The 20,110-nt window shown below is 43.2% G+C and overlaps 1 protein-coding gene across 3 annotated transcripts in view; it reads right to left on the reverse strand.

Annotated features, from left to right (window-relative positions):
• Positions 1-3,129: 3,129 nt before the first annotated feature.
• Positions 3,130-20,110, reverse strand: part of POC1B (POC1 centriolar protein B) — a 32,471-nt gene continuing 15,490 nt past the window's right edge. For all 3 annotated transcript variants that reach the window (XM_035128250.2, XM_035128251.2, XM_035128249.2), the window contains exons 8-12: positions 18,826-18,894; positions 18,373-18,525; positions 15,832-15,912; positions 6,315-6,593; positions 3,130-3,393 (exon numbers count right to left, since the gene is read on the reverse strand). In XM_035128250.2, the coding sequence (XP_034984141.1) occupies positions 3,295-3,393; positions 6,315-6,593; positions 15,832-15,912; positions 18,373-18,525; positions 18,826-18,894 (681 nt within the window). In that variant the 3' untranslated portion in view covers positions 3,130-3,294. The remainder of the gene's footprint in view (positions 3,394-6,314; positions 6,594-15,831; positions 15,913-18,372; positions 18,526-18,825; positions 18,895-20,110) is intronic.

Genomic DNA, 20,110 nt, shown 5'->3' on the forward strand with positions numbered 1-20,110 from the left:
GGAAACAACCTTAGCTGGAGGTACCTTTGCTTTGCAAGATAAAGCACAACCCTGTGAAAAGATGACTCAGTCCCCGCTCCTGGCATTGTCTCCAATTTCTTAAAGCTGGATAGGAGTTTATGGGATTCATTTATCTTCCTGATCTATTTTATATGGCCTCCTTGTTGAAGCTTCTTCATGGTAAGGTAACATATAGAAACTGATAAGCGTCATATGGGGCTGAAAGCAAGGGCTGAACTACACATTGTTGTTGTTTAGTTGTTAGTCGTGTCCGACTCTTCGTGACCCCATGGACCAGAGCACGCCAGGCACTCCTGTCTTCCACTGCCTCCTGCAGTTTGGTCAGACTCATGTTGGTAGCTTCGAAAACACTGTCCAACCATCTCATCCTCTGTCGTCCCCTTCTCCTTGTGCCCTCAATCTTTCCCAGCATCAGGGTCTTTTCCAGGGAGTCTCCTCTTCTCATGAGGTGGCCAAAATATTGGTGCCTCAGCTTCAGGATCTGTCCTTTCAGTGAGCACTCAGGGCTGATTTCCTTCAGAATGGATAGGTTTGATTGTCTTGCAGTCCATGGGACTCTCAAGAGTCTCCTCCAGCACCATAATTCAAAAGCATCAATTCTTTGGCTATCAGCCTTCTTTATGGTCCAGCTCCCACTTCCATACATCATTACTGGGAAAACCATATACGGACCTTTGTCGGCAAGGTGATGTCTCTGCTTTTTAAGATGCTGTCTAGGTTTGTCACTGCTTTTCTCCGAAGAAGCAGGCGTCTTTTAATTTTGTGACAGCTGTCACCATCTGCAGTGATCATGGAGCCCAAGAAAGTAAAATCTCTCACTGCCTCCATTTCTTCCCCTTCTATTTGCCAGGAGGTGATGTGACAAGTGGCCATGATCTTAGTTTTTACATAGAAACAAATGGCAGTGGTGGCTGCTTCTGGGCAAAGCAAATATGTGAGAGGGCAGCCCCCAGCAGAGAAAGGGCAGGAGGAGAGCTGCAGTGGCACACACATTGTCAAATGGATTTTTGCAATGTGGTTCACGTGGGGCTGTACTTTGGGCTTGGTTCAGAAGCTGCAACCTGCGCAGAACATTGCGGTAAAGCTGGGAAGTGGCAAATATGGTACAAGAGTTCCAGAGATTGCACCGGTTAGCAAGAACAGCTGGCGGGAAGGCATGCTGCCATGGACCTGGCCTCCTGGAAGTGCTGCTGCTTACTGGAGTGGTGTGGTAGCGACGTGGCAGCAACGTTGCGGTGGGCGCATCTGTAGGATGAACTCCGCCAGGGCGTCCCTACCGCCTTGCCCTCGCCACACTCCCCCAGAACTATTGCTGGAGGCCAGGCCTACAGTGCTGCTCCTCCCCACTGGCCTCTTCTGCTTGCTGCCAGTTAACTTCCAAGCCAGGTACTTGTGTTGATCCATAAATGGCTTTGGGCCCAGGCAGGCAGTTGCGGCATCACCTCCTCCTCCCCTATATATGCCAGCTTAGTCCTTGAGATCAAGTGGACTGGAGACACCCTCTAACAATGCCATGCTTGCCATTGGAGGGACATGGGAGAAGACATCCTTAATAGTGGCACCCAAACAGATATAACAGGGCTTTTATTTCAGGGGGAACTCGCAATAACTCCGTCCTGGCCTCTCTCAGGTGGGCACCATTGCCATTCTTAGAGAACAAGGGAGGCATTCATGGTGAGTTCCAGCACCTCTTTTTCTAGAAAAATAGCACTGAACATACTAAGGCATTTCCTTAAGTTGACTGGAGATGTTTTGTCGCTCTCCTAGTGCTGCAATGCAAGCTGACCTATTGTTGCCATTTGATTCTTCAGATTTTATTATGTATTATATATTTTATGATGCATTCCAATCTGTGATTCGGTTGAATTAAGAGGAAGTTATAAAACCTTCAAGACTGCTACTTTTCCACTACCATTTCCCTCTGCCATAAAACAGGCTGCTGCTTCCATGGGTGGCAATGCAGCTACAGAAGCAAAGTGGTCATGGTGAAACCACCCTCACTGCTCTGCTGATGACCATTCCTATTGAAGCCACTGACACTTTGCTGAGCAGAGGTCTGAACTTTAGTGTATCCAGGCAGAAGCCCAACACACACACCCTTACCCTACTGTACAGTATCTTCTCTTTACAATGCCTCCAGGCCCAAACAAACAAACAAACCCAAACAAACAAACAAACCCGTTTCTGTGTATCTGAAGAAGTGTGCATGCACACGAAAGCTCATACCAAAATATAAACTTAGTTGGTCTTTAAGGTGCTACTGAAGGAATTTTTTTTATTTTGCTTCGACTCAGACCAACACGGCTACCTACCTGTAACTAAACCCAATGGAATACATGCATAATTTGTGCATGTGTGACATGAAGAATCTGGTGGCATATGCAAAGAATCTCAGATTTAGAACACAAAAGAGCACTTTCCTAGCCTGTAAGGTTTCAAATAATTAAGAAGTTGATACGGATTTCAGTTTCCTGTAGTCAGTGAGCATGATTTCCATGCAACTTGTACAGCCTTTCCAGGCAAGCTCCTTTGAGCCTGGTGGCGCCCAGCCCAAGCACTTTTCTGTTGACCCTATGTGCAATAATTATCCTTGAATTAAAGACCATTTATCCAGTTCCTCTTGAATATTTTAGTCATTAGGGGAATGAAAGAAATTTGGGGAAGCGAGAATTATGGCCAATGTTCCTGGTATGAAGTCTTGTCTTATTTTGCTCCTCTTTAAGGCAGACAAGGGGAAAGAGAAGACACCCTGTTTGGCGCAGAAATGATGTCCCTGCAGGATTCTTGCATGCCACAGATGTTCCTGCTCTTATACTAGCTCAGGTCTGCTCGTGCATCTAGCTCAGTATTGACTAGTTGTGGCTCCCCAGGGGTTTCCTACCTGACAATGCTGGGTATAGAATACGGCACTTTCTGCTGCAAGTTGCAACCTCGTTTTTCCTGTGAGTTAAGGAATGCCCCACATGCATCAATAAGAACTCACACCATGATGCATGGGAAAGGAATGGGGCAGATACTGTGCCGGCACTTGACTATACATGCGCACTGGAAACAGCAGAGTTTTGGACTGTGCTCATCATGTATGGGAAATACAAAATAGATTGTATATTCAGAAAAACACAAATATATATTTAATAAACGCGCACACACAAAATTACATGTTCAAAATGTTATCAATGATTTTTGGGGAAATCACTTACACCAAAGAGGCACATTTTATTTGCTTCATGTCACTGTTTTGTCTTCCTGAGAATGCATCTGCATTGTTTATTTTCAATCTCTGACAGAGAGTAACAGTTTCTCTTGGTTCTCTAAGCACTCTTTCAGTTTATCTTCCGTCAAAGTCAGGCGCTGCTCCAAGATTGACACAGTCTGTTAGGAGAACAGGGCAACAAATGCTTATTATTGATCGCAATGTTTTATTTACAAAATAACTTCTCTTAATACACTAAAGAAACCAGAGAAGTACAATATTTGATTCAGATATTCCACCATTTCAGTTGCTCATGGAAACTTTTAAAAATACATGGGTTTTTTTTAGCCGTGCTTTCAGAATGGAATATTTGTAAGTCTAACTCTAACACATCATGGTCTCAGCATCAAAATAAAACAAACTATTGGAGAAGAACTCTAAAATCCCCAAAAAAATTTCTGGCAGAGCATCCCTATATGTGCTGTGTATTCAGTTGTATCAGACTACATAATTGATTCAGAGAATAAAGCCTCCAGCTTCTATAACTCTGGAAACTAAAGTGCTGAGACATCCCCTTTCAAAGCTGATACCCAAAGGGCCACATGAGATGTTCTGCACACACGCCAGGGTTTTTCCAAATCTCTCCCTTCCCCCAAGCAGCTGTAGTCCTGAACAGCTGCAGGTAAGGCATGCGATGTGGAGACTGCAGGTGGGGAAGAATGAGTGAAACACACCCTCCATACCCTTGGAAGTGCCTTCTCGGGGGGTCCTCAGGTCAGAAAGGGCTTGGATGAACATCACAAATGTCTGAAATACTTTGTTGTATAAGAATCCAAATTTTCAGTGATATCTGCTTTCAAATGTATTCTCCACTGTATTGTGGAGCACATGAAATTGATAGGAATTGTGTTACTGAGAAGTGTTGAGCAGGTTTTTGTGGATGTAAGACATGTTCTGTGTTTCTCAGGTACCAGTGGAAATTGGGTAATGCTCTGATAGACCTTAATTACATCGACAATAACAAAAATGATTAAAGGATGGATTTGTTTTCTTTTTCTTGGTAATAATTTTTTTATTTTCACAAGTTTTACAAATTTACTTAAGTTTCAAAATATTCAAAATTTTGACTTCTCACCCTTACCTCAATGATGTATTTTATTCCCACCTTATAAAAGGTAAAGGTAAAGGGGCCCCTGACCTTCAGGTCCAGTCATGTCCGAGGGAGCCAGCATTTGTCCGCAGACAGCTTCCGGGTCATGTGGCCAGCATGACAAAGCTGCTTCTGGCGAACCAGAGCAGCGCACGGAAACGCCGTTTACCTTCCCGCCGGAGCGGTCCCTATTTATCTACTTGCACTTTGATGTGCTTTTGAACTGCTAGGTGGGCAGGAGCTGGGACCGAGCAACGGGAGCTCACCCCGTTGCAGGGATTCAAACCACCGACCTTCTGATCAGCAAGCCCTAGACTCTGTGGTTTAACCCACAGCGCCACCTGGGTCCCACCTTATACCTACTGCTTTATATAACATATTTTTATCTAATACAATTATCCTCTATTTCACCTATTACTGTTTTCATTCTGCGGCTGATGTGTTTTTTCTAGGTGCTCAAAGTACTTCACATGTAAAGCTGTTTGTTTTAAATCAGTAGATCAATCTACTAAGGCATTTGCTAATTGGGGTGGGGAGGAATTTGTTATTGGGCTGAGCAAATTTATATTATTGTGGAAAACTTCTTTCTCAACACTATTTTAGCTCAGGTATGTTAATTATGGTGGCATATCCATGCGATAAAGAGTAGCAACTTTTATTAAATTTAAAGTGCTTCTACTTCCTTCAGTATCTCAGAAAGACATCTATACTGGAATTGACATATGATACACAATTTCTTTCGCTGACTGATCAGAAGTCCTACTTCACGAACATTATATTGGTAATTATTACAACTCTGTAGATATATTTATGATATTATATATTTATGATAGACGAAGGGCTGAGGCAGAGAGACTGAGTGTAGGCTGCCTCGGGTCAGTGAACTTGTGAAGGAGTTACCATTTGCGAAGGCCCACCTGAGAAATTTTTTGAAGGGTGGGATGTCAACCTTTAAAATAGATAAATTTTGAACTGGGGGCCCACCCAGAGGTGTAAGAAGACAGGAAGAGTCCTGCTAGCTAGACCAAACACAAGGCCCAGCTGGTCCAATGTTCTGTTTCCACAGGAGCCAACCAGAAGCCCACATGCAGGCAGTGGCTCTTTCTCACTCAAGTCCCCCAGAAACTAGTAGTCAGAAGCTGAATTATGTGCTCTGTGAATCAGCCCACGTTTGGGTTTCATTGGATAACCCCGGCTTCTAATTATGAGAGGAGAAAAACATGCCTCCAGTCTGGTAGAGAAACCTGGTGACTGGGCACTCGCTTGACACACTTTCCTTGTGCACTTGCCCAACCTTATTTGTTGTAAATGAAACCTACAAAAAGAAATGAAAACTGTTTAATGAAGGGTCTCAGCTTTGTTATTTAACCACTCCCCTGGTAGCTCTAGGTCAGGGGTCGCCAACGTTTTTTGAGGCCGGTCTGGTCCACTCCACGGCAGACTTATTGGGCGTGTGCTCTCAAGCTATTTCCAGCGCTCTTTTGGGTCAGAAGAGCACTGGAAATAGCGTGAGTGCATGCACACAGGCGCTCCTCTGTCCCGGAAGTGCGTCGGAAATAGTGTGCACATGCGCACACACTATTTCTGGCGCTCTTCTGACCCGGAAGTTGGTCCCCGTGGCAAGATCCACGGAACAGCTGTGGGCCAGTTCCAGGAAGCTCATGGGCCGGAACTGGCCCATGGGCCTTAGGTTGCCGACCTCAGCTCTAGGTGACAAGGAATTGTATGCAGGGATGGGGCAGGCCATTCCTCCTCTGTGCCCACTAGAGGAAGCAAGCAGGCTGCCAGAGGACAGAAGCACACTCTTCCACACCCACATATAAAATCAGTGGGCCCCTGAAGGAGGAACAGGGCTATTTGTCGCTTCACCACTAGCCCCAAGGAGCCTAGTGATTTATTATTTATTTGCAGGCAATCCAGTACATGCAATGGTGTTGGGGATTTACTCACAAGAGTAAGAACATCCAGCTGCTCCACAATGTGTTCCAAGGCGTTAGTCAAAACTGGAGAAATGCCTACTGGCTCGTCCATGGTGTGCGCAATGTATTTACTTCCGTCTTCCAAACTTGTCCTTGTTGCTCTTGTTGTTCTAAAACTAAGTGCTGCTGCAGGTCTTGGCTGTTCTAAAACTGAATGCTGTTGCATGTCTTGGCTGTTCATTCCATCTTGCTGCATGATCCCTCTCTCTTGTTGCATGGAAGGTTGAGCTAAAGGGATACTTGGCTTTGTCTTGGATTAAAAGGAAAAGCAGAGGGTGGTAAGCTTGAAAATCTTCAGCTTCCTCTTTTCCCTTTTGGGAAGCAAACCTGAGAACTGCAGTTGTTACCCTGCATACCTGTCCTGTTCTCACAAAAAAAACAGAGGAGGCTCATCCTCAGCCTGCATCTTTTCTCTCTCACATTTCCCCAAAAGGATTTACTAACTCATAAAATTTTAATAACTCATATTCATTTTTCTTTTATTCTCTGCTGTTTTGGAAACTCCCAGAAGTATTTTACTTGTAGCCTTTCACTATCATGAAGTGGTTTACAAAATAAATCTCCCTGGTGACTGCTAGCAGGAAGACTTACCATGAGACTGAACTAACACAGTGAGATTAGAAGCCTAGTTTTGTATGCCCTTGAGGGTTGGTTCCAAGGCCACAAAGCAAGTTCTTTATGAGTTGGAGGGGCCCTACTAGGCAAGCCCAAGCTCTTAGGGCCACCTAAAGTAGCTCTTTAGATCTTAGCCACAGTTAGAAGTGTTACTGCACCGAAGCAGTTTTTGCTCCATGGAAGCAGTTTTGGCAGATTCCAGCCTTGAGTGTGGCAACATTTGAACCTGCCAAGTAGGCTGAGGTTATTGCAGACTCCAATGCAAAATAAAATAAAATCAGGACTATTTTTAAATAAGGTTGTAGGGGTGGGGGGCAGAGGCATTCTGTATGTATGTTGAAACACATATGGAAATAAAAGAAACATAAATTGAATTTTCTGTAGCTTAAATGTAAAGGGACCCCTGACCATTAGGTCCAGTCATGACCGACTCTGGGGTTGCGGCGCTCATCTCGTTTTATTGGCCGAGGGAGCCGGCGTACAGCTTCCAGGTCATGTGGCCAGCATGACAAAGCCGCTTCTGGTGAACCAGAGCAGCACATGGAAACGTTGTTTACCTTCCCGCCGGAGCGGTACCTATTTATCTACTTGCATTTTGACATGCTTTTGAACTGCTAGGTTGGCAGGAGCTGGGACCGAGCAACGGGAGCTCACCCCGTCACGGGGATTCGAACCGCCAACCTTCTGACCGGCAAGCCCTACGCTCTGTGGTTTAACTCACAGCGCCACCCGCGTCCCTATGTAGCTTAAATGATGAAGGCTAAAAAGATGGAGCCAAGTATTTAGCATCACAAAGCATCACAGAGAAACAAATTCTCTTCTCCACATTAAACCAAGGCTAAGTTCTTATTTATTTGTTTGTTTCGTAAAATTGATATACTGTTTGATTGTAGGAAAAAACCTCAGTACAGCAGTCCTGCACGAAGGTTGCTATAGTCAGTGTCCCTGCCATTTGACAGATACAACAAGCAGGTCTAGTCAAAGAGACCAGGTGCTGGTCTCTCTGAATCTATGCAAGAAGGAATTTCTTCCATGTATAGCTGCCATATAGCTAATGACATCAAACACTGGTACAATTCAAAGGCAAAAGCACATCCTTAACAGAATCTATTTAACTCCAAAGTATATCAGTTGTAAGAATTTTGCCTGCAAATAAACTAAGTCGTAGTGTTCTGGAGAAAGCTCACGCCATGTTATCCGACTCAAAAACCATCTGCATTTAATCTCTGGCCAGGCATCACACACATAAAGCACATCTGACAGCTTCCTGTGGAATACCAGGAATGATCTCATGACAAACAAGGATTTGAAGATAGGCTTTCTAATGAATCATGACGTTGGTGAGGCATGTACTTTAAAAATAGGATGGCCAGCTCCCAGTTTGCCTTCTGATGTTGAACTTTTTTGCACTGCTCTGTTGCATGCAAGGTGAAAAACACACACTCTACCTCTTATTTAAGAACAGACTAGATACGTAATATGGGAGTTCGTTAATAACTAGATCTTCACAGTGACCTATGCTTAAGGAGTAGCTATTATAGAAATAAATATCAGTATATCTGACTGCATTGTTTGGGAGGAAGCTTATGCATTTTACTTGGCAGTCTAATAGTTTATTAAATCACAAAACCAGATGACGATAATTGAATTGAATTTCGCTCAAGCAAAATAAATACAATTAGCCAGTTTGTAATCATTTCTTATTACTCCTACCATATTACTTCCTTTGTAGCCATTTGCTACTAGTCCTTTGATATTACTTTCTTTTTTCTTTATTATAGTGCCATCTGAATTCATGACACCTTACAAAGAATGAGAGAGCAGGCCTCTATCTTCAAGGCATATACAATCATACCTTGGTTTTCAAACAGCCTAGTTCTCAAATGTTTTGGCTCCCGAACGATTGAAACTTGGAAATGACTGTTCTGGTTTTTTAATGTTCTTTTGGAAGCCTAACGTCCGACGGGGCTTCTGCGGCTTCCGGTTGGCTGCAGCAGCTTCCTGCAGCCATTCAGAAGCTGCGCTTTGGTTTTCAAATGTTTTGGAAGTCGAACAGAATTCCGGAACGGATTCCGTTCAACTTCCAAGGTATGACTCTGTGTGTGTGTGTGTGTGTGTGTGTGTGTGTGTGTGTGTGTATCCTATCAGATAACACCCCCCCCATGTGACTGTGGAAGAAAGCAATTACTATGTACGTTTTATGTATTCCATCACAGCAACCCTATCAAAATTACTGGAATCTGCAATGGCAGCAAGACTTGGTGGGCTGCACCCTAAGCAGGTTAGGTTTTGAATTGGTGTCTGACTTTTGTACAATGTTACCCAGGGATGGGACACTTCAATTTCTGAAGTATAGCACAGATTTTTCAATTAAAGTTCACATTCCCTTGATTGATACAGAGTTCAGAAAAGTGCCTGAATATACAGAATAATAAAATGTTAGTAATAATGTCAATTTATTAAAAAGAAGTGATAAAAACTACTCTCTTAAGGTTAGGCGTTTTAATATGTTCAATTTCTTGTTCGACAGACTGATCCTATGATTCAAGAACAGGCCAAGCCTTAGGATCTTTCTACTGGCTTTACACTACAAAGATTGTTTGGCGCAGGACAACAGAGGAGTCAAGAGTCCTTGCACATCACAGCAGTTATACACAAGGAAGTTTGTACTGTTTTGGGGAAGGGGAGGAGAGAGAGCACGGCCAACTTTTAAACTGTGCACTGCTTTCTATTCACCTTCATAATCCACAGAAGCTCCAAGTCTGGCACAAATGTACCCTGCCTAATTCTATAAAATAGGGAATGGATAAGTACTCAAGGGAGGCTTCCCAGGGAGACAGAAGTAGAAGTCGCTTCATATATTCTTGCAGCTTAAGCCCTAGGAATGAGCTGTAAATCTGTGGCAATGCAAGGACCCCCTAAACCACAAGCGGCAAGACTAACAGGATTACCAGCTCCCTTAATGAAACTGACATTTTCACAGCTCACTTTGTTATTATTGCTAATTTAGCATAAAGCAGGTCAAGCTTTTGGAGGGCACCAGGCCATTTCAGAACAAGAAAAAAAAAACCTCATCGACTTGATTTTATGATAACATATGCAAGGGAAATAAACTCAGCTCCCCAGTTGCTGCCTCTGCAGCTGTGGTTGGGGAAGCCGGTTTTATTTATTTATTTGCTGAGGTTGACAGCTGTGCTATATTTAGCACAACTACAATGGCATTAAATAGCAGCTGCTTTTCAGCCATGGTCGATCGGAACAGTAAGTGGGTCTATATGGTCTGTTTGACAGATCTGGGTTTGGGGTGCGAAATATGGAAAGCCCCGTGAGTGTTGTGCTTCAGATTGCAAATGGTCTTAAAGGAAGCTTCCTGAATAGCTCGTAAATCAATGGTTATTGCTTAGCATTTTTAACAGAGAAAAAAAAATCTAGCCTATTACAGGTGTGCTCAAGGGCTGCAGATGCAGAGGCAGGAAAAGATCCATCCTGCTACAGATGTGCACAACAGGAAATGCCGATATTCATTAGTTATGTGAGCTTGATTAACCTGTCCCATCCTCTTCAGTGTCAAGTAAAGGTAAAGGTAAAGGGACCCCTGACCATTAGGTCCAGTCATGACCGACTCTGGGGTTGCGCACTCATCTCGCATTATTGGCCGAGGGAGCCGGCGTATAGCTTCCAGGTCATGTGGCCAGCATGACAAAGCCGCTTCTGGCAAACCAGAGCAGCACATGGAAACACTGTTTACCTTCCCGCTGTAGCGGTTCCTATTTATCTACTTGCATTTTGACATGCTTTCGAACTGCTAGGTTGGCAGGAGCTGGGACCAAGCAACGGGAGCTCACCCCGTCACAGGGATTCGAACCGCCGACCTTCCGGTCAGCAAGCCCTAGGCTCAGTGGTTTAACCACAGCGCCACCTGAGACATTGGAGAGAACATGGCATTTTCTACTCCAGTAGGTATTGGTTGCATATAATTACTTGCATAAAATTATACTTCTTTGTAGATATGAATGTTAAAACATTGCATTTTTATATTAAGCCAATGTTTTCCATGACCTTTTCATATGCTATATTTAATTTACATTTAAGAATGCAAGCTGAATTTTCATCTATCAGCAAAACAGGTTGAGTTTAAAAAAGAAAAGAAAAGAGGGCACCACCAGAGACTAAAATCATCAGGCTCTGGGCTCCCAAAGGTGAGAAATTCCCTGACAGGAAGTCAACTCTAAATATAAATGCTTCAGGAAGGAGAACATACAAGTGCCTTCATAAACTACAAAAATTCTTGTGAAGACCAGAGGCGCCAAAAATAACAATATGATCTCTACAGAGAGGGGTAAAGAAATGTCATAAAGGCTGGTTTTCAGTGTCCCTGCAAACAGCTGCTGCAGGAAGCTCTTAAAATGAGAAGGACAAATAACTCAAAACCGCTGAAACATTCCCACTATTTGCTATCAAAATAAAAATGAGCCAAGTTTTATTTGCAGCAAGTTTTCTCAGACCATAGTTAAGACCTTAAAGTGAAGCCTTTTGGCAATGGTGCAGAGCAACCTATCCCTTTCCTGGTGTGGAGTTCTAGCACCTTCTCCAAAAACAGCTTGGCAAGCTCTACCCCTCCTTCTTGCCTTCCCTATCTTGTCTTTGATGCACAAGAGGACATGCCACATGAATACACCACCTTTGTCAACTGGATTTTCAGTCTGAAATGGTGCAGAACTGATATATATGGAATCTATTCCAAGCTAAAGGGATGCGGGTGGCGCTGTGGGTTAAACCACTGAGCCTAGGGCTTGCCGATCAGAAGGTCGGCGGTTTGAATCCCCCCCGATGGGGTGAGCTCCCATTGCTCGGTCCCAGCTCCTGCCAACCTAGCAGTTCAAAAGCATGTCAAAGTGCAAGTAGATAAATAGCGGGAAGGTAAACAGCGTTTCCGTGCGCTGCTCTGGTTCGCCAGAAGCGGCTTTGTCATGCTGGCCACATGACCTGGGAGCTGTACGCTGGCTCCCTCGGCCAATAATGCGAGATGAGCGCTGCAACCCCAGAATCGGTCACGACTGGACCTTTACCTTTACTCCAAGCTAAGCAGTTCACCAATGCTGACTGTACATATCCTTTCCTTACAAAAATGATTAGTTGTAGTCTCCCTCCACTTGAAACACAGAGAATACTTAGGGAGCTATTTCACTCTCTCTTAATAGTGAGCCATCTTGTCTGCAAGTCTTGAAAGACTTGCTCCCTGCCTTGCAGGCTTTTCCGCACCTGGCCTGGGAGGGCAGCACCTGGACTGACTCCAGCTACAAAAGCTGAGTGTTGGACCTTCTCTTGTTAGCATAATGATTTCAGAATGGCTTTGTTCACAAGCAATAATAAACGTTAAGCTTCTTCTTCTTTCCCTACCAGCAGTCTCGCCAGACTAATTTTCTGCACTCTGCTGTGCTACACACACACACACACACACACACACACCAAAATCCAGCAGCAAGGAATGTTGAGTGTCAGTTGGAAATTTAAAAAAATGGAAAAGGGGGAGTGAAGAGTGTTAAATTGTTTGTTCAAGTTCCTAACAGTTCATAGAAAGGTACTCTGAACAGAACAATACCACTGTGGGGTGCAGACATGATATGCTGTAATATTTTGTTGTAGGTTGAAATAATATTTTGCATATATATGGATTTTGAATGGTCACACTGTTTTGCATCTAATCATCCTGGTAAACCTTGCAATAGCTCTGTAGAGCAACAATAGTAACCTGGGAGCAACAATACTAACCTTATTGCAAATTGTGGGAGGACAAGATGGAGATGGGCAAACAATAAGGCACGAGGGGAAGGAAAACTCTAGATGTACATTACAAAAGCACCGCGACTCTGATGGAAAGCACACATATTGATGTCATGTGTGGGACTAAGCTCAGGAGGAACAAGTTCTGCTGGTCTGAAGGACAAGGGACAATGAATAGCACTGACTATCTTGGTGCCTGAGATATCACTGGTGATGTTCCCACCTTTCCCTCTTTAAGAAAAGTGATTTAAACAAGTGTTTCTTTAAAGGCATAAATGTGCAAATAGCAGATAGCTCTTCAGAGGCCTGGGGAAGACAATAGTGTGCTGAGGAAATGAGCATCCACTACTACAGGATCAGGTATGCATGGCATTTGGAGAGTGACAGCAAGGGAAAGGTCACCCTTCAGAAGCTAAATACTTTGTTAGCTTCTGCTTTGATGTAGGTCGGTAAAACCCCTGGTGACTTTTGAGCCAGAGGCAAGATTTGAATCCAGCGCCTCCAGATTCACAGGCTCAGCTTGGTTTCTTTCCTGCTACACCATAAAAGATTGCAGTTTGTCTGAACCAGTTTTCAATTGTAATTACGGCCCTACTCTAGAACCACTGAATTTCTATGCCTTAGTTTTATCATGACCCATAATCTTACCACTTTCTCCCACTTCCTTCATAACACCACTGTGTGTGTGTGTGTGTGTGTGTGTGTGTGTGTGTGAAACCCTCTTAGATTCCAAGATTCCAAGAGCCTTTTGGCCTTTTGGCCTTTTGTCCAAACAAGTGCATGTCTCTCATTTACCAAACACAGACTGCATGTCTTTCCTCAAGGCTGCATTCTTGACATAGGGACACAATCCAGCCAGAGAGTTTAAACTGCCATGCTGACTTCAATGGGTTGATTTCAGAGGAAAACGGGCATAGAACTGTTCTGTTAAAGTGCTCAGCTTTAGCTGGAACATGCACAAAGGGGGAATGCAACAGGTTTTTGCATCTTGTAGGCATGGGCGTAGCCAGGATTTTTGTTAGGGGGCCAGGCCTTTTGTTGGGGGGGACCTCAGTTTGCTATGTATTTTTATTGAATTTTATTGATTGGGGGGCAGCTGTCCCTTCTCCCCCTCCCAGCTGCACCCACGCTTGTAAGTCAAGACAACACCCACATTCCTGTTTTGACTGTGCCCATTTTCAGGGGGTGGGTGTTTTTGGTGGCATAATTTGCAATGACTGGGGGGGGCACACCTCCCGCTCCCCATCATGTGTGTGACATTTATCCTTGGCACAGCTATATCCTATTCATTTTTAAATGAATCTGAAGGCTGTGTACTCCCATATGTGGTGTGTAATGCACATATATCTAAGATTTCCAAAAGGAGAGCAGGCAGACAGACATACACATGGTTATTCTGCAATGGCAAGGTTATTTCCCTTATCACCACCCATCTATATTATGTGTGGGTAGGTAGGGAACTGTACTATTGTTACTGAAGAGGAAAGCATGGGCTGTTGTGCAGAGGCTCATGCTTCGATTCCCCCAGAAAAATGGGCCTTACAAATATTACTAACAGAGTTAGCTATACAAATAGGGCAAGGGCAATGTTCTAGATTCAGATCCAGCACTGCTTCTCCGTGACTCCCTTTCATTTCAGTGGGGCACATCAAGATGGCTGATGGAAGCCTTCTGTGTCCTGTTTCAACTATTTGTGCTATAGCCATCGAATGCTTAAAAAAGAAATTGTTTACATTTAATGTTAAAGAACTAAAATTGTTTGTAAATGGTTCTGTGATTCGCAACAATATTTTCCACTTTGGAAAGCAGGCACAATTTGCTACCTAACCATACTTGATGGGATCTGAACAAGCTGGGCCAAAGATATGTGCGCCTACCACATTCAAGTTTAAAGCAGGGCAGTTACAGATTTACAGAGCTGCTGATTGCCAGCTTCATTAGCTGCTGGTTATGCTTACGGACTGGCAAAGGCATTTAGATCAGTAGTAAATCATCTTGTAGGTCAGCAGGAAGCTCATTATGGGCAGACAGTCCAAGTGACAGAAGCACTTTCTGAGAGTGCTAGAGTAGTAATTTCCTGTGTGAAAGGCCTGCCGCTGTTTCTGCATTCCTCAGGGTACAGTTCTCAGAGAATGCTGCTTTTCCACAGGAAGAGGAAGGAAGCAGTTGTTCGTGATGGCTGTGAGGAATTTTATATATGCCTCAGAATCAGCTGTGAGAATCAGCTTAGATTCCCAGAAAAATGGGGGAAATGAGAAGGTGTGAAGGAGAGAATTGGTGATGGAGGCAGGATGTCACAGTTCACAAGCAAAATACCCCATGAAGCTACCATGGGAAAGGAATACAGAGTGAGCATCCATGCCCAAATCCCACCGAGCCACCGAGGTGTTAATGCAGCGACAAAGGAATCCTCCTTTCACACAAAGCGCTTGGTAAAGACTATTAATGAACAACACAGTGCTGCACATTTTCACTTAATTTCAGAACACATATTCTAGATCTCTAGGATCTATTGGTTGCTATAGCACATACTGAACTATTATTTGTCTTTTCCAAGTGACACCTTTGGTCAAGAAAATACTCCCTAGCTGCAGTATACAACGGGGAGGTCCCACCCAGAAAAGTGGAGCAGCTCTTTACTTGTAGTTCACTGAACCAGAGTAGCCACCAACAGCTCTTGCCCTGGCATCTTTGGCAACAGTCTCACAGGGCTGAATTAAAAACCCTAGCAGGCAGCATTTATTGGTGATGGTCTACAAAAATCACATAATAAGAAATCTGAAAATAATACACCCAAAGTTTGCAATATATAGTTGCTGAGGCATGGACAGTCAAAGTATTTAGGAAGCAGCAACATCAAAACAGAAGGACAGCCTTTGGGCAAAAGGTAATCTGTAGCGTTGGATACCCTTGTAATTTGGCTGTAATTAAATAAATAAGGCGTGAGTCGCAGATGCTGTGCAAGATTTGGAAGTCAACCCTACCCAAACGTATGTACAGCTTTTTTATTGCTCTGGGTTAAAAAAAAAAGTATTAGAATCAATATTTGGATTATATTTTAGTTTGTAATTCATCCTTGGAAAACTTACCAGTAAATCAGAAGGTGAGGTAATATCTACGACAGGAGGGTCAAGTGTTTGCATATCTGTGACGTCGTAGCTGGGATCTATCTGTTGAAAATCAGAGTTAAAAATATTATGATTGTTTCATCTACGGAAAATGGACACAGGATGAAACCCTCAAAGACCACATGTCAAGAGAATATTCTCCTTGTCAAACTATTAAATGTATATCAAAATCATAGTTGTCAAACTATTAAATGTATATCAAAATCACAGAATTGGAGAACTGGAAGGGACCCCCTTTAATATAGGAATCTCAACTAGTAATCTCAGTTAGTAGCAGCCATTTACATACAGCACAATTTTATTCTGTATGGCATTTATCTCCTCAAGGTGTTTTGAGCAATTACTAGTTATAAGCCACATTCTTACTTCTAAGATGAACCAGTGCTTTTAAAAACGGTAAGTAAAAAAATGTCTGTCGGAAGCCTTATCCACAAATGCAGAGTGCTAACAGCAGGACTCTCACCGTGACAAAGCATCCTAAAATCACACAAAGCACACTAAAATACATCTGAGAAAGTCAAGAACAGATCAGTCACAATCAACGGCATGATGTTAAAATATCCCTCTGTCACATCAAAGCCTTTAAAAAGCTTGCTGACATAATTTTTTAAACATCAACAATTCTGTGCAAATGGCCTGGACATTGTTTTAACTTCTTCCATGGATGGGACTTCAAGCAAGGCCTCACAGAGGAATCTAGTGCAGTAGCTTCTGGATAGCTGCCCAACAGGGTCCATGTGCTCTTGTCTTCATTTAAGGCTAAGGCATTTTGTCCAACCGAAGCTTCCAAATTTTAGCAGCTTCTGAAGTGGATCATAAAGCTATTTCTACTCTCTTTTCCAAGTCACCAGATTTAAAACAGTTTTACAAAACTGGTGTGTGCATGTGTGTGCAAAATAAAGGATGGCAGAAGGAAACTGAACAGTTTAGGTTTAGGAAATTAAGACCCAGAGAACGTTTTATGGTAATCTCTTTGCCTGTGGCTGTAAAATCAATCCATAACCTGGTCCTTCATCACATATATTGCCCAGGTAAGATTGAAACTATAGGACACAGTGTAACATTTCCAGTATTTAAAAACATTCAGAGGGGGGGGGGTCGGGTCATACTGGGCTGTGCAAACTATTCTTAAATTTTAGTGCCATCTAGTGTCTGTTCGCCTTAGATGACAACTATTGATTTAAACTTTCTATGGAAAGCATAGGGGTAGAGCAGGGGTCAGCAAACTTTTTCAGCAGGGGGCCGGTCCACTGACCCTCAAACCTTGTGGGGGGCCGGACTATATATTTTTTTGGGGGGGGGGATGAACAAATTCATATGCCCCACAAATAACCCAGAGATGCATTTTAAATAAAAGCACACATTCTACTCATGTAAAAACACGCTGATTCCTGGACTGTCCGTGGGCTGGATTTAGAAGGTGATTGGGCCGGATCCGGCCCCTGGGCCTTAGTTTGCCTACCCATGATATAGAGCTATCCAATACTGTACAGAATCTTGGATGATACAATGATAGCATGACATGGCCTGCTATCAGCATTATTACTGGGCATCAAGAATATGACTGAGAGTATTATAAACCATCTACAGTTGGTAAATATAGAATAGCCATATTAAAAGGTATTATTTTTCATTAATGGGAATACTTAATAAACCCAACAATTATGGTGACTGCCTTTCAGTGCGTGCCACTGTTCCCTTCTTTTTGCATGTGCACATGTATTTCTGTCCTTCTCTGTCTACACCTGTGCACAAATATTTATTTAGTTGATAAAGATATGTACTGATCTACATTTGACTCCTAGCAGGTTAGCAAAAACGTGTAAGACAAGTACAAACACCTGCTGGAAATGTAAAGAAAAAGAAGGTACCGTTCACCATGTGGTGGTTGTGTAAAGTAATAAAAGCATTCTGGGAAATGATATATAATGAAATGAAAAAAATGTTTTTTAAAAAACAAACCAGCAGCTTTTTTATTAGGAATGATAGGTACTGGCATCCCAAAGGACCAGAGAAGTCTTTTTATGTATGCAACGACAGCTGTGCGGATGCTACTAGCCCAGAGATGGAAAGAAAACAAAGTCCCGACCAGAGACTTTATGTTTGTAAAACCAAATAAAAATTATTTTCAAAAGGGAAAAAAAAACTTGTACTGATGTACATGTCTGCATTAAAGGGAGGGGTGAATATTGGGGTCTGTGCTGGTAATGATTCAATGATTACAGATTTGAGTTACTGAGTGAACGCATTACTTCTTTACTGATTTGATAACAAGCTGGTTTTTGTTGGGCTTATTTAGGAACATGGGGGAAATGGACCATATAAAACCTCAGGGTCTGTAGTAGAGCAAAAGAGTAGATTGAGAGGGAAAGGAATGAAATAGCCTGGAAGAGAGACTGGTTGGCTGACATTCCAGTAAGCAATATTTTGCTGCAGGTCTCACTTGCAGGCAACTACTTGTTGACTTGTAAATAGTTAGATGTTAGAAGCCATAATGTTTACCTCAACAGATTGTGGTTTTGCATCATGGCGATGAGGTGATCGAGGGTAAATATCAAGAAGGTGAGGGGGTTCATCCCCATGTAATTTTCGCATGTGATTTTTAAGAACTTTCTTGTATTCAAATGCATCAAAGTTTGTTTTCCAGAACAACACCTGCAAAAAGTCATAAATAAAAATATTGACTGATGTTTAACTCACACTTACTTTTTTGGTTTTGCGGTCCTTGCATTTGGCACGAGGACAAAATAGAGACGCTGCTAGCTACCTTGCCTCTCTTAGGCAGGGAGGCATCTCAAGGCAAGACCTCGCAGATGCGCAAACAAAGGGGCAGGGCCTCCAATTATGTCAATAAGACTGTTAAGAAAGTATTAATAAAACACAGTGAACTCTTATTTGTTTAGAGCGTCTAATAAAATTATGTTTTACGTTAAGAAATCAAAATCTTTAACAAACCTGTGCATCCACACCACCAGAGACAAATGTTTCTCCGCCTTTTGAAAAGGCTACAGAGAGAACAGGTCCCTAGTCAAAAAGAAGAAAAGAAGCCTGATTAAAAATAAAATTAAAAGACTTAGTAGTGTTTATAATTTTAATATATTTTTCTCCTCCCCTTCATAATGATGCCTATCCTTTTTTTTGCCCATCATCTTTCCTATTCCAGTATACCTGAAGGAGTGTCTCGGCCCCCATCATTCAGCCTGGACACTGAGGTCTAGAGCTGAGGGCCTTCTGGCCCTCACGGTGAGAAGTGAAGTGACAGAGAACCAGGCAGAGGGCCTTCTCGGCAGTTTCATCCATGCTGTGGAACACCCTCCCATCAGATGTCAAAGAGATAAACAACTATATGACTTTTAGGAGACACCTGAAGGCAACCCTGTACAGGGAAGCTTTCAACGTTTGAGGTTGATGTCTCATTTCAACTTGTCAACTCAAAGCAAAAAAATAAAAAAATGGAATTTTTTATTAATATTGCCTGTGTCACAGGCAGAAATTTCATTTAAGCCCTTCTCCTCTTCCACAATGCAGTTTATATTGAGGCCATAACATTGTTAGCCATTCATTAGCATGGCCTTTTGCTCCCTTTTAAACAAAAATATAAAACACGGATGATGTTCATTACCCTATCCCCTGTGAAGTCCTGCTGAGCTTCATTCTAACTCTAGCCCAGTTTCAAAAGATACACAGAACTGAGCAAGACTGCATACAAATTGGAAACTCAGATAAACATATCGATAACACCCAGCTTCACTTTTTCTATCCCTCCAACTCTGTTTAGGCTGTCTCAGTACTGTTTCAAGCTAAGTAGATACCACTTAGTAATCCTTGTAATAGCGGCTCATCTCTCAAGCAGCAGTGGAGCATATGCCCGCGTGCTCCTGAGGGAGGCATGGCGTGGAGGGTGCCCTCCCAGGCGCGGGGTAGCCACTCGGGTACCCTTTAGCTGGGGGTGGAGCAAGCCGCCCAAGGCGGACATTCAGCACACTGCCCGCCTGCGACCCCCAAGCTGTCAAAATGAAGGGGGAAAGGGGAATGCCGCAGGCAAAGTGGCGCAGCTCCCCCCTTACTCTGATGGCTCAGGGTAGGCTTGGGAGTCGCGGGTGGGTGGCGCACCCAATGAGGGCCCCAGGGGTGGTCCGCCCGCTGCCCCCCTTCTTATGCCCCTGCTCTCAAGTCCTGTGTGAACTAATGCAGTCATGGCTGGCTGGGCCTGGTGTGACAGGTAGTCCAAAAAAATTAC

This window comes from Zootoca vivipara, chromosome 10 (assembly GCF_963506605.1).
Source record: "Zootoca vivipara chromosome 10, rZooViv1.1, whole genome shotgun sequence".
Lineage (NCBI taxonomy): Eukaryota > Metazoa > Chordata > Lepidosauria > Squamata > Lacertidae > Zootoca > Zootoca vivipara.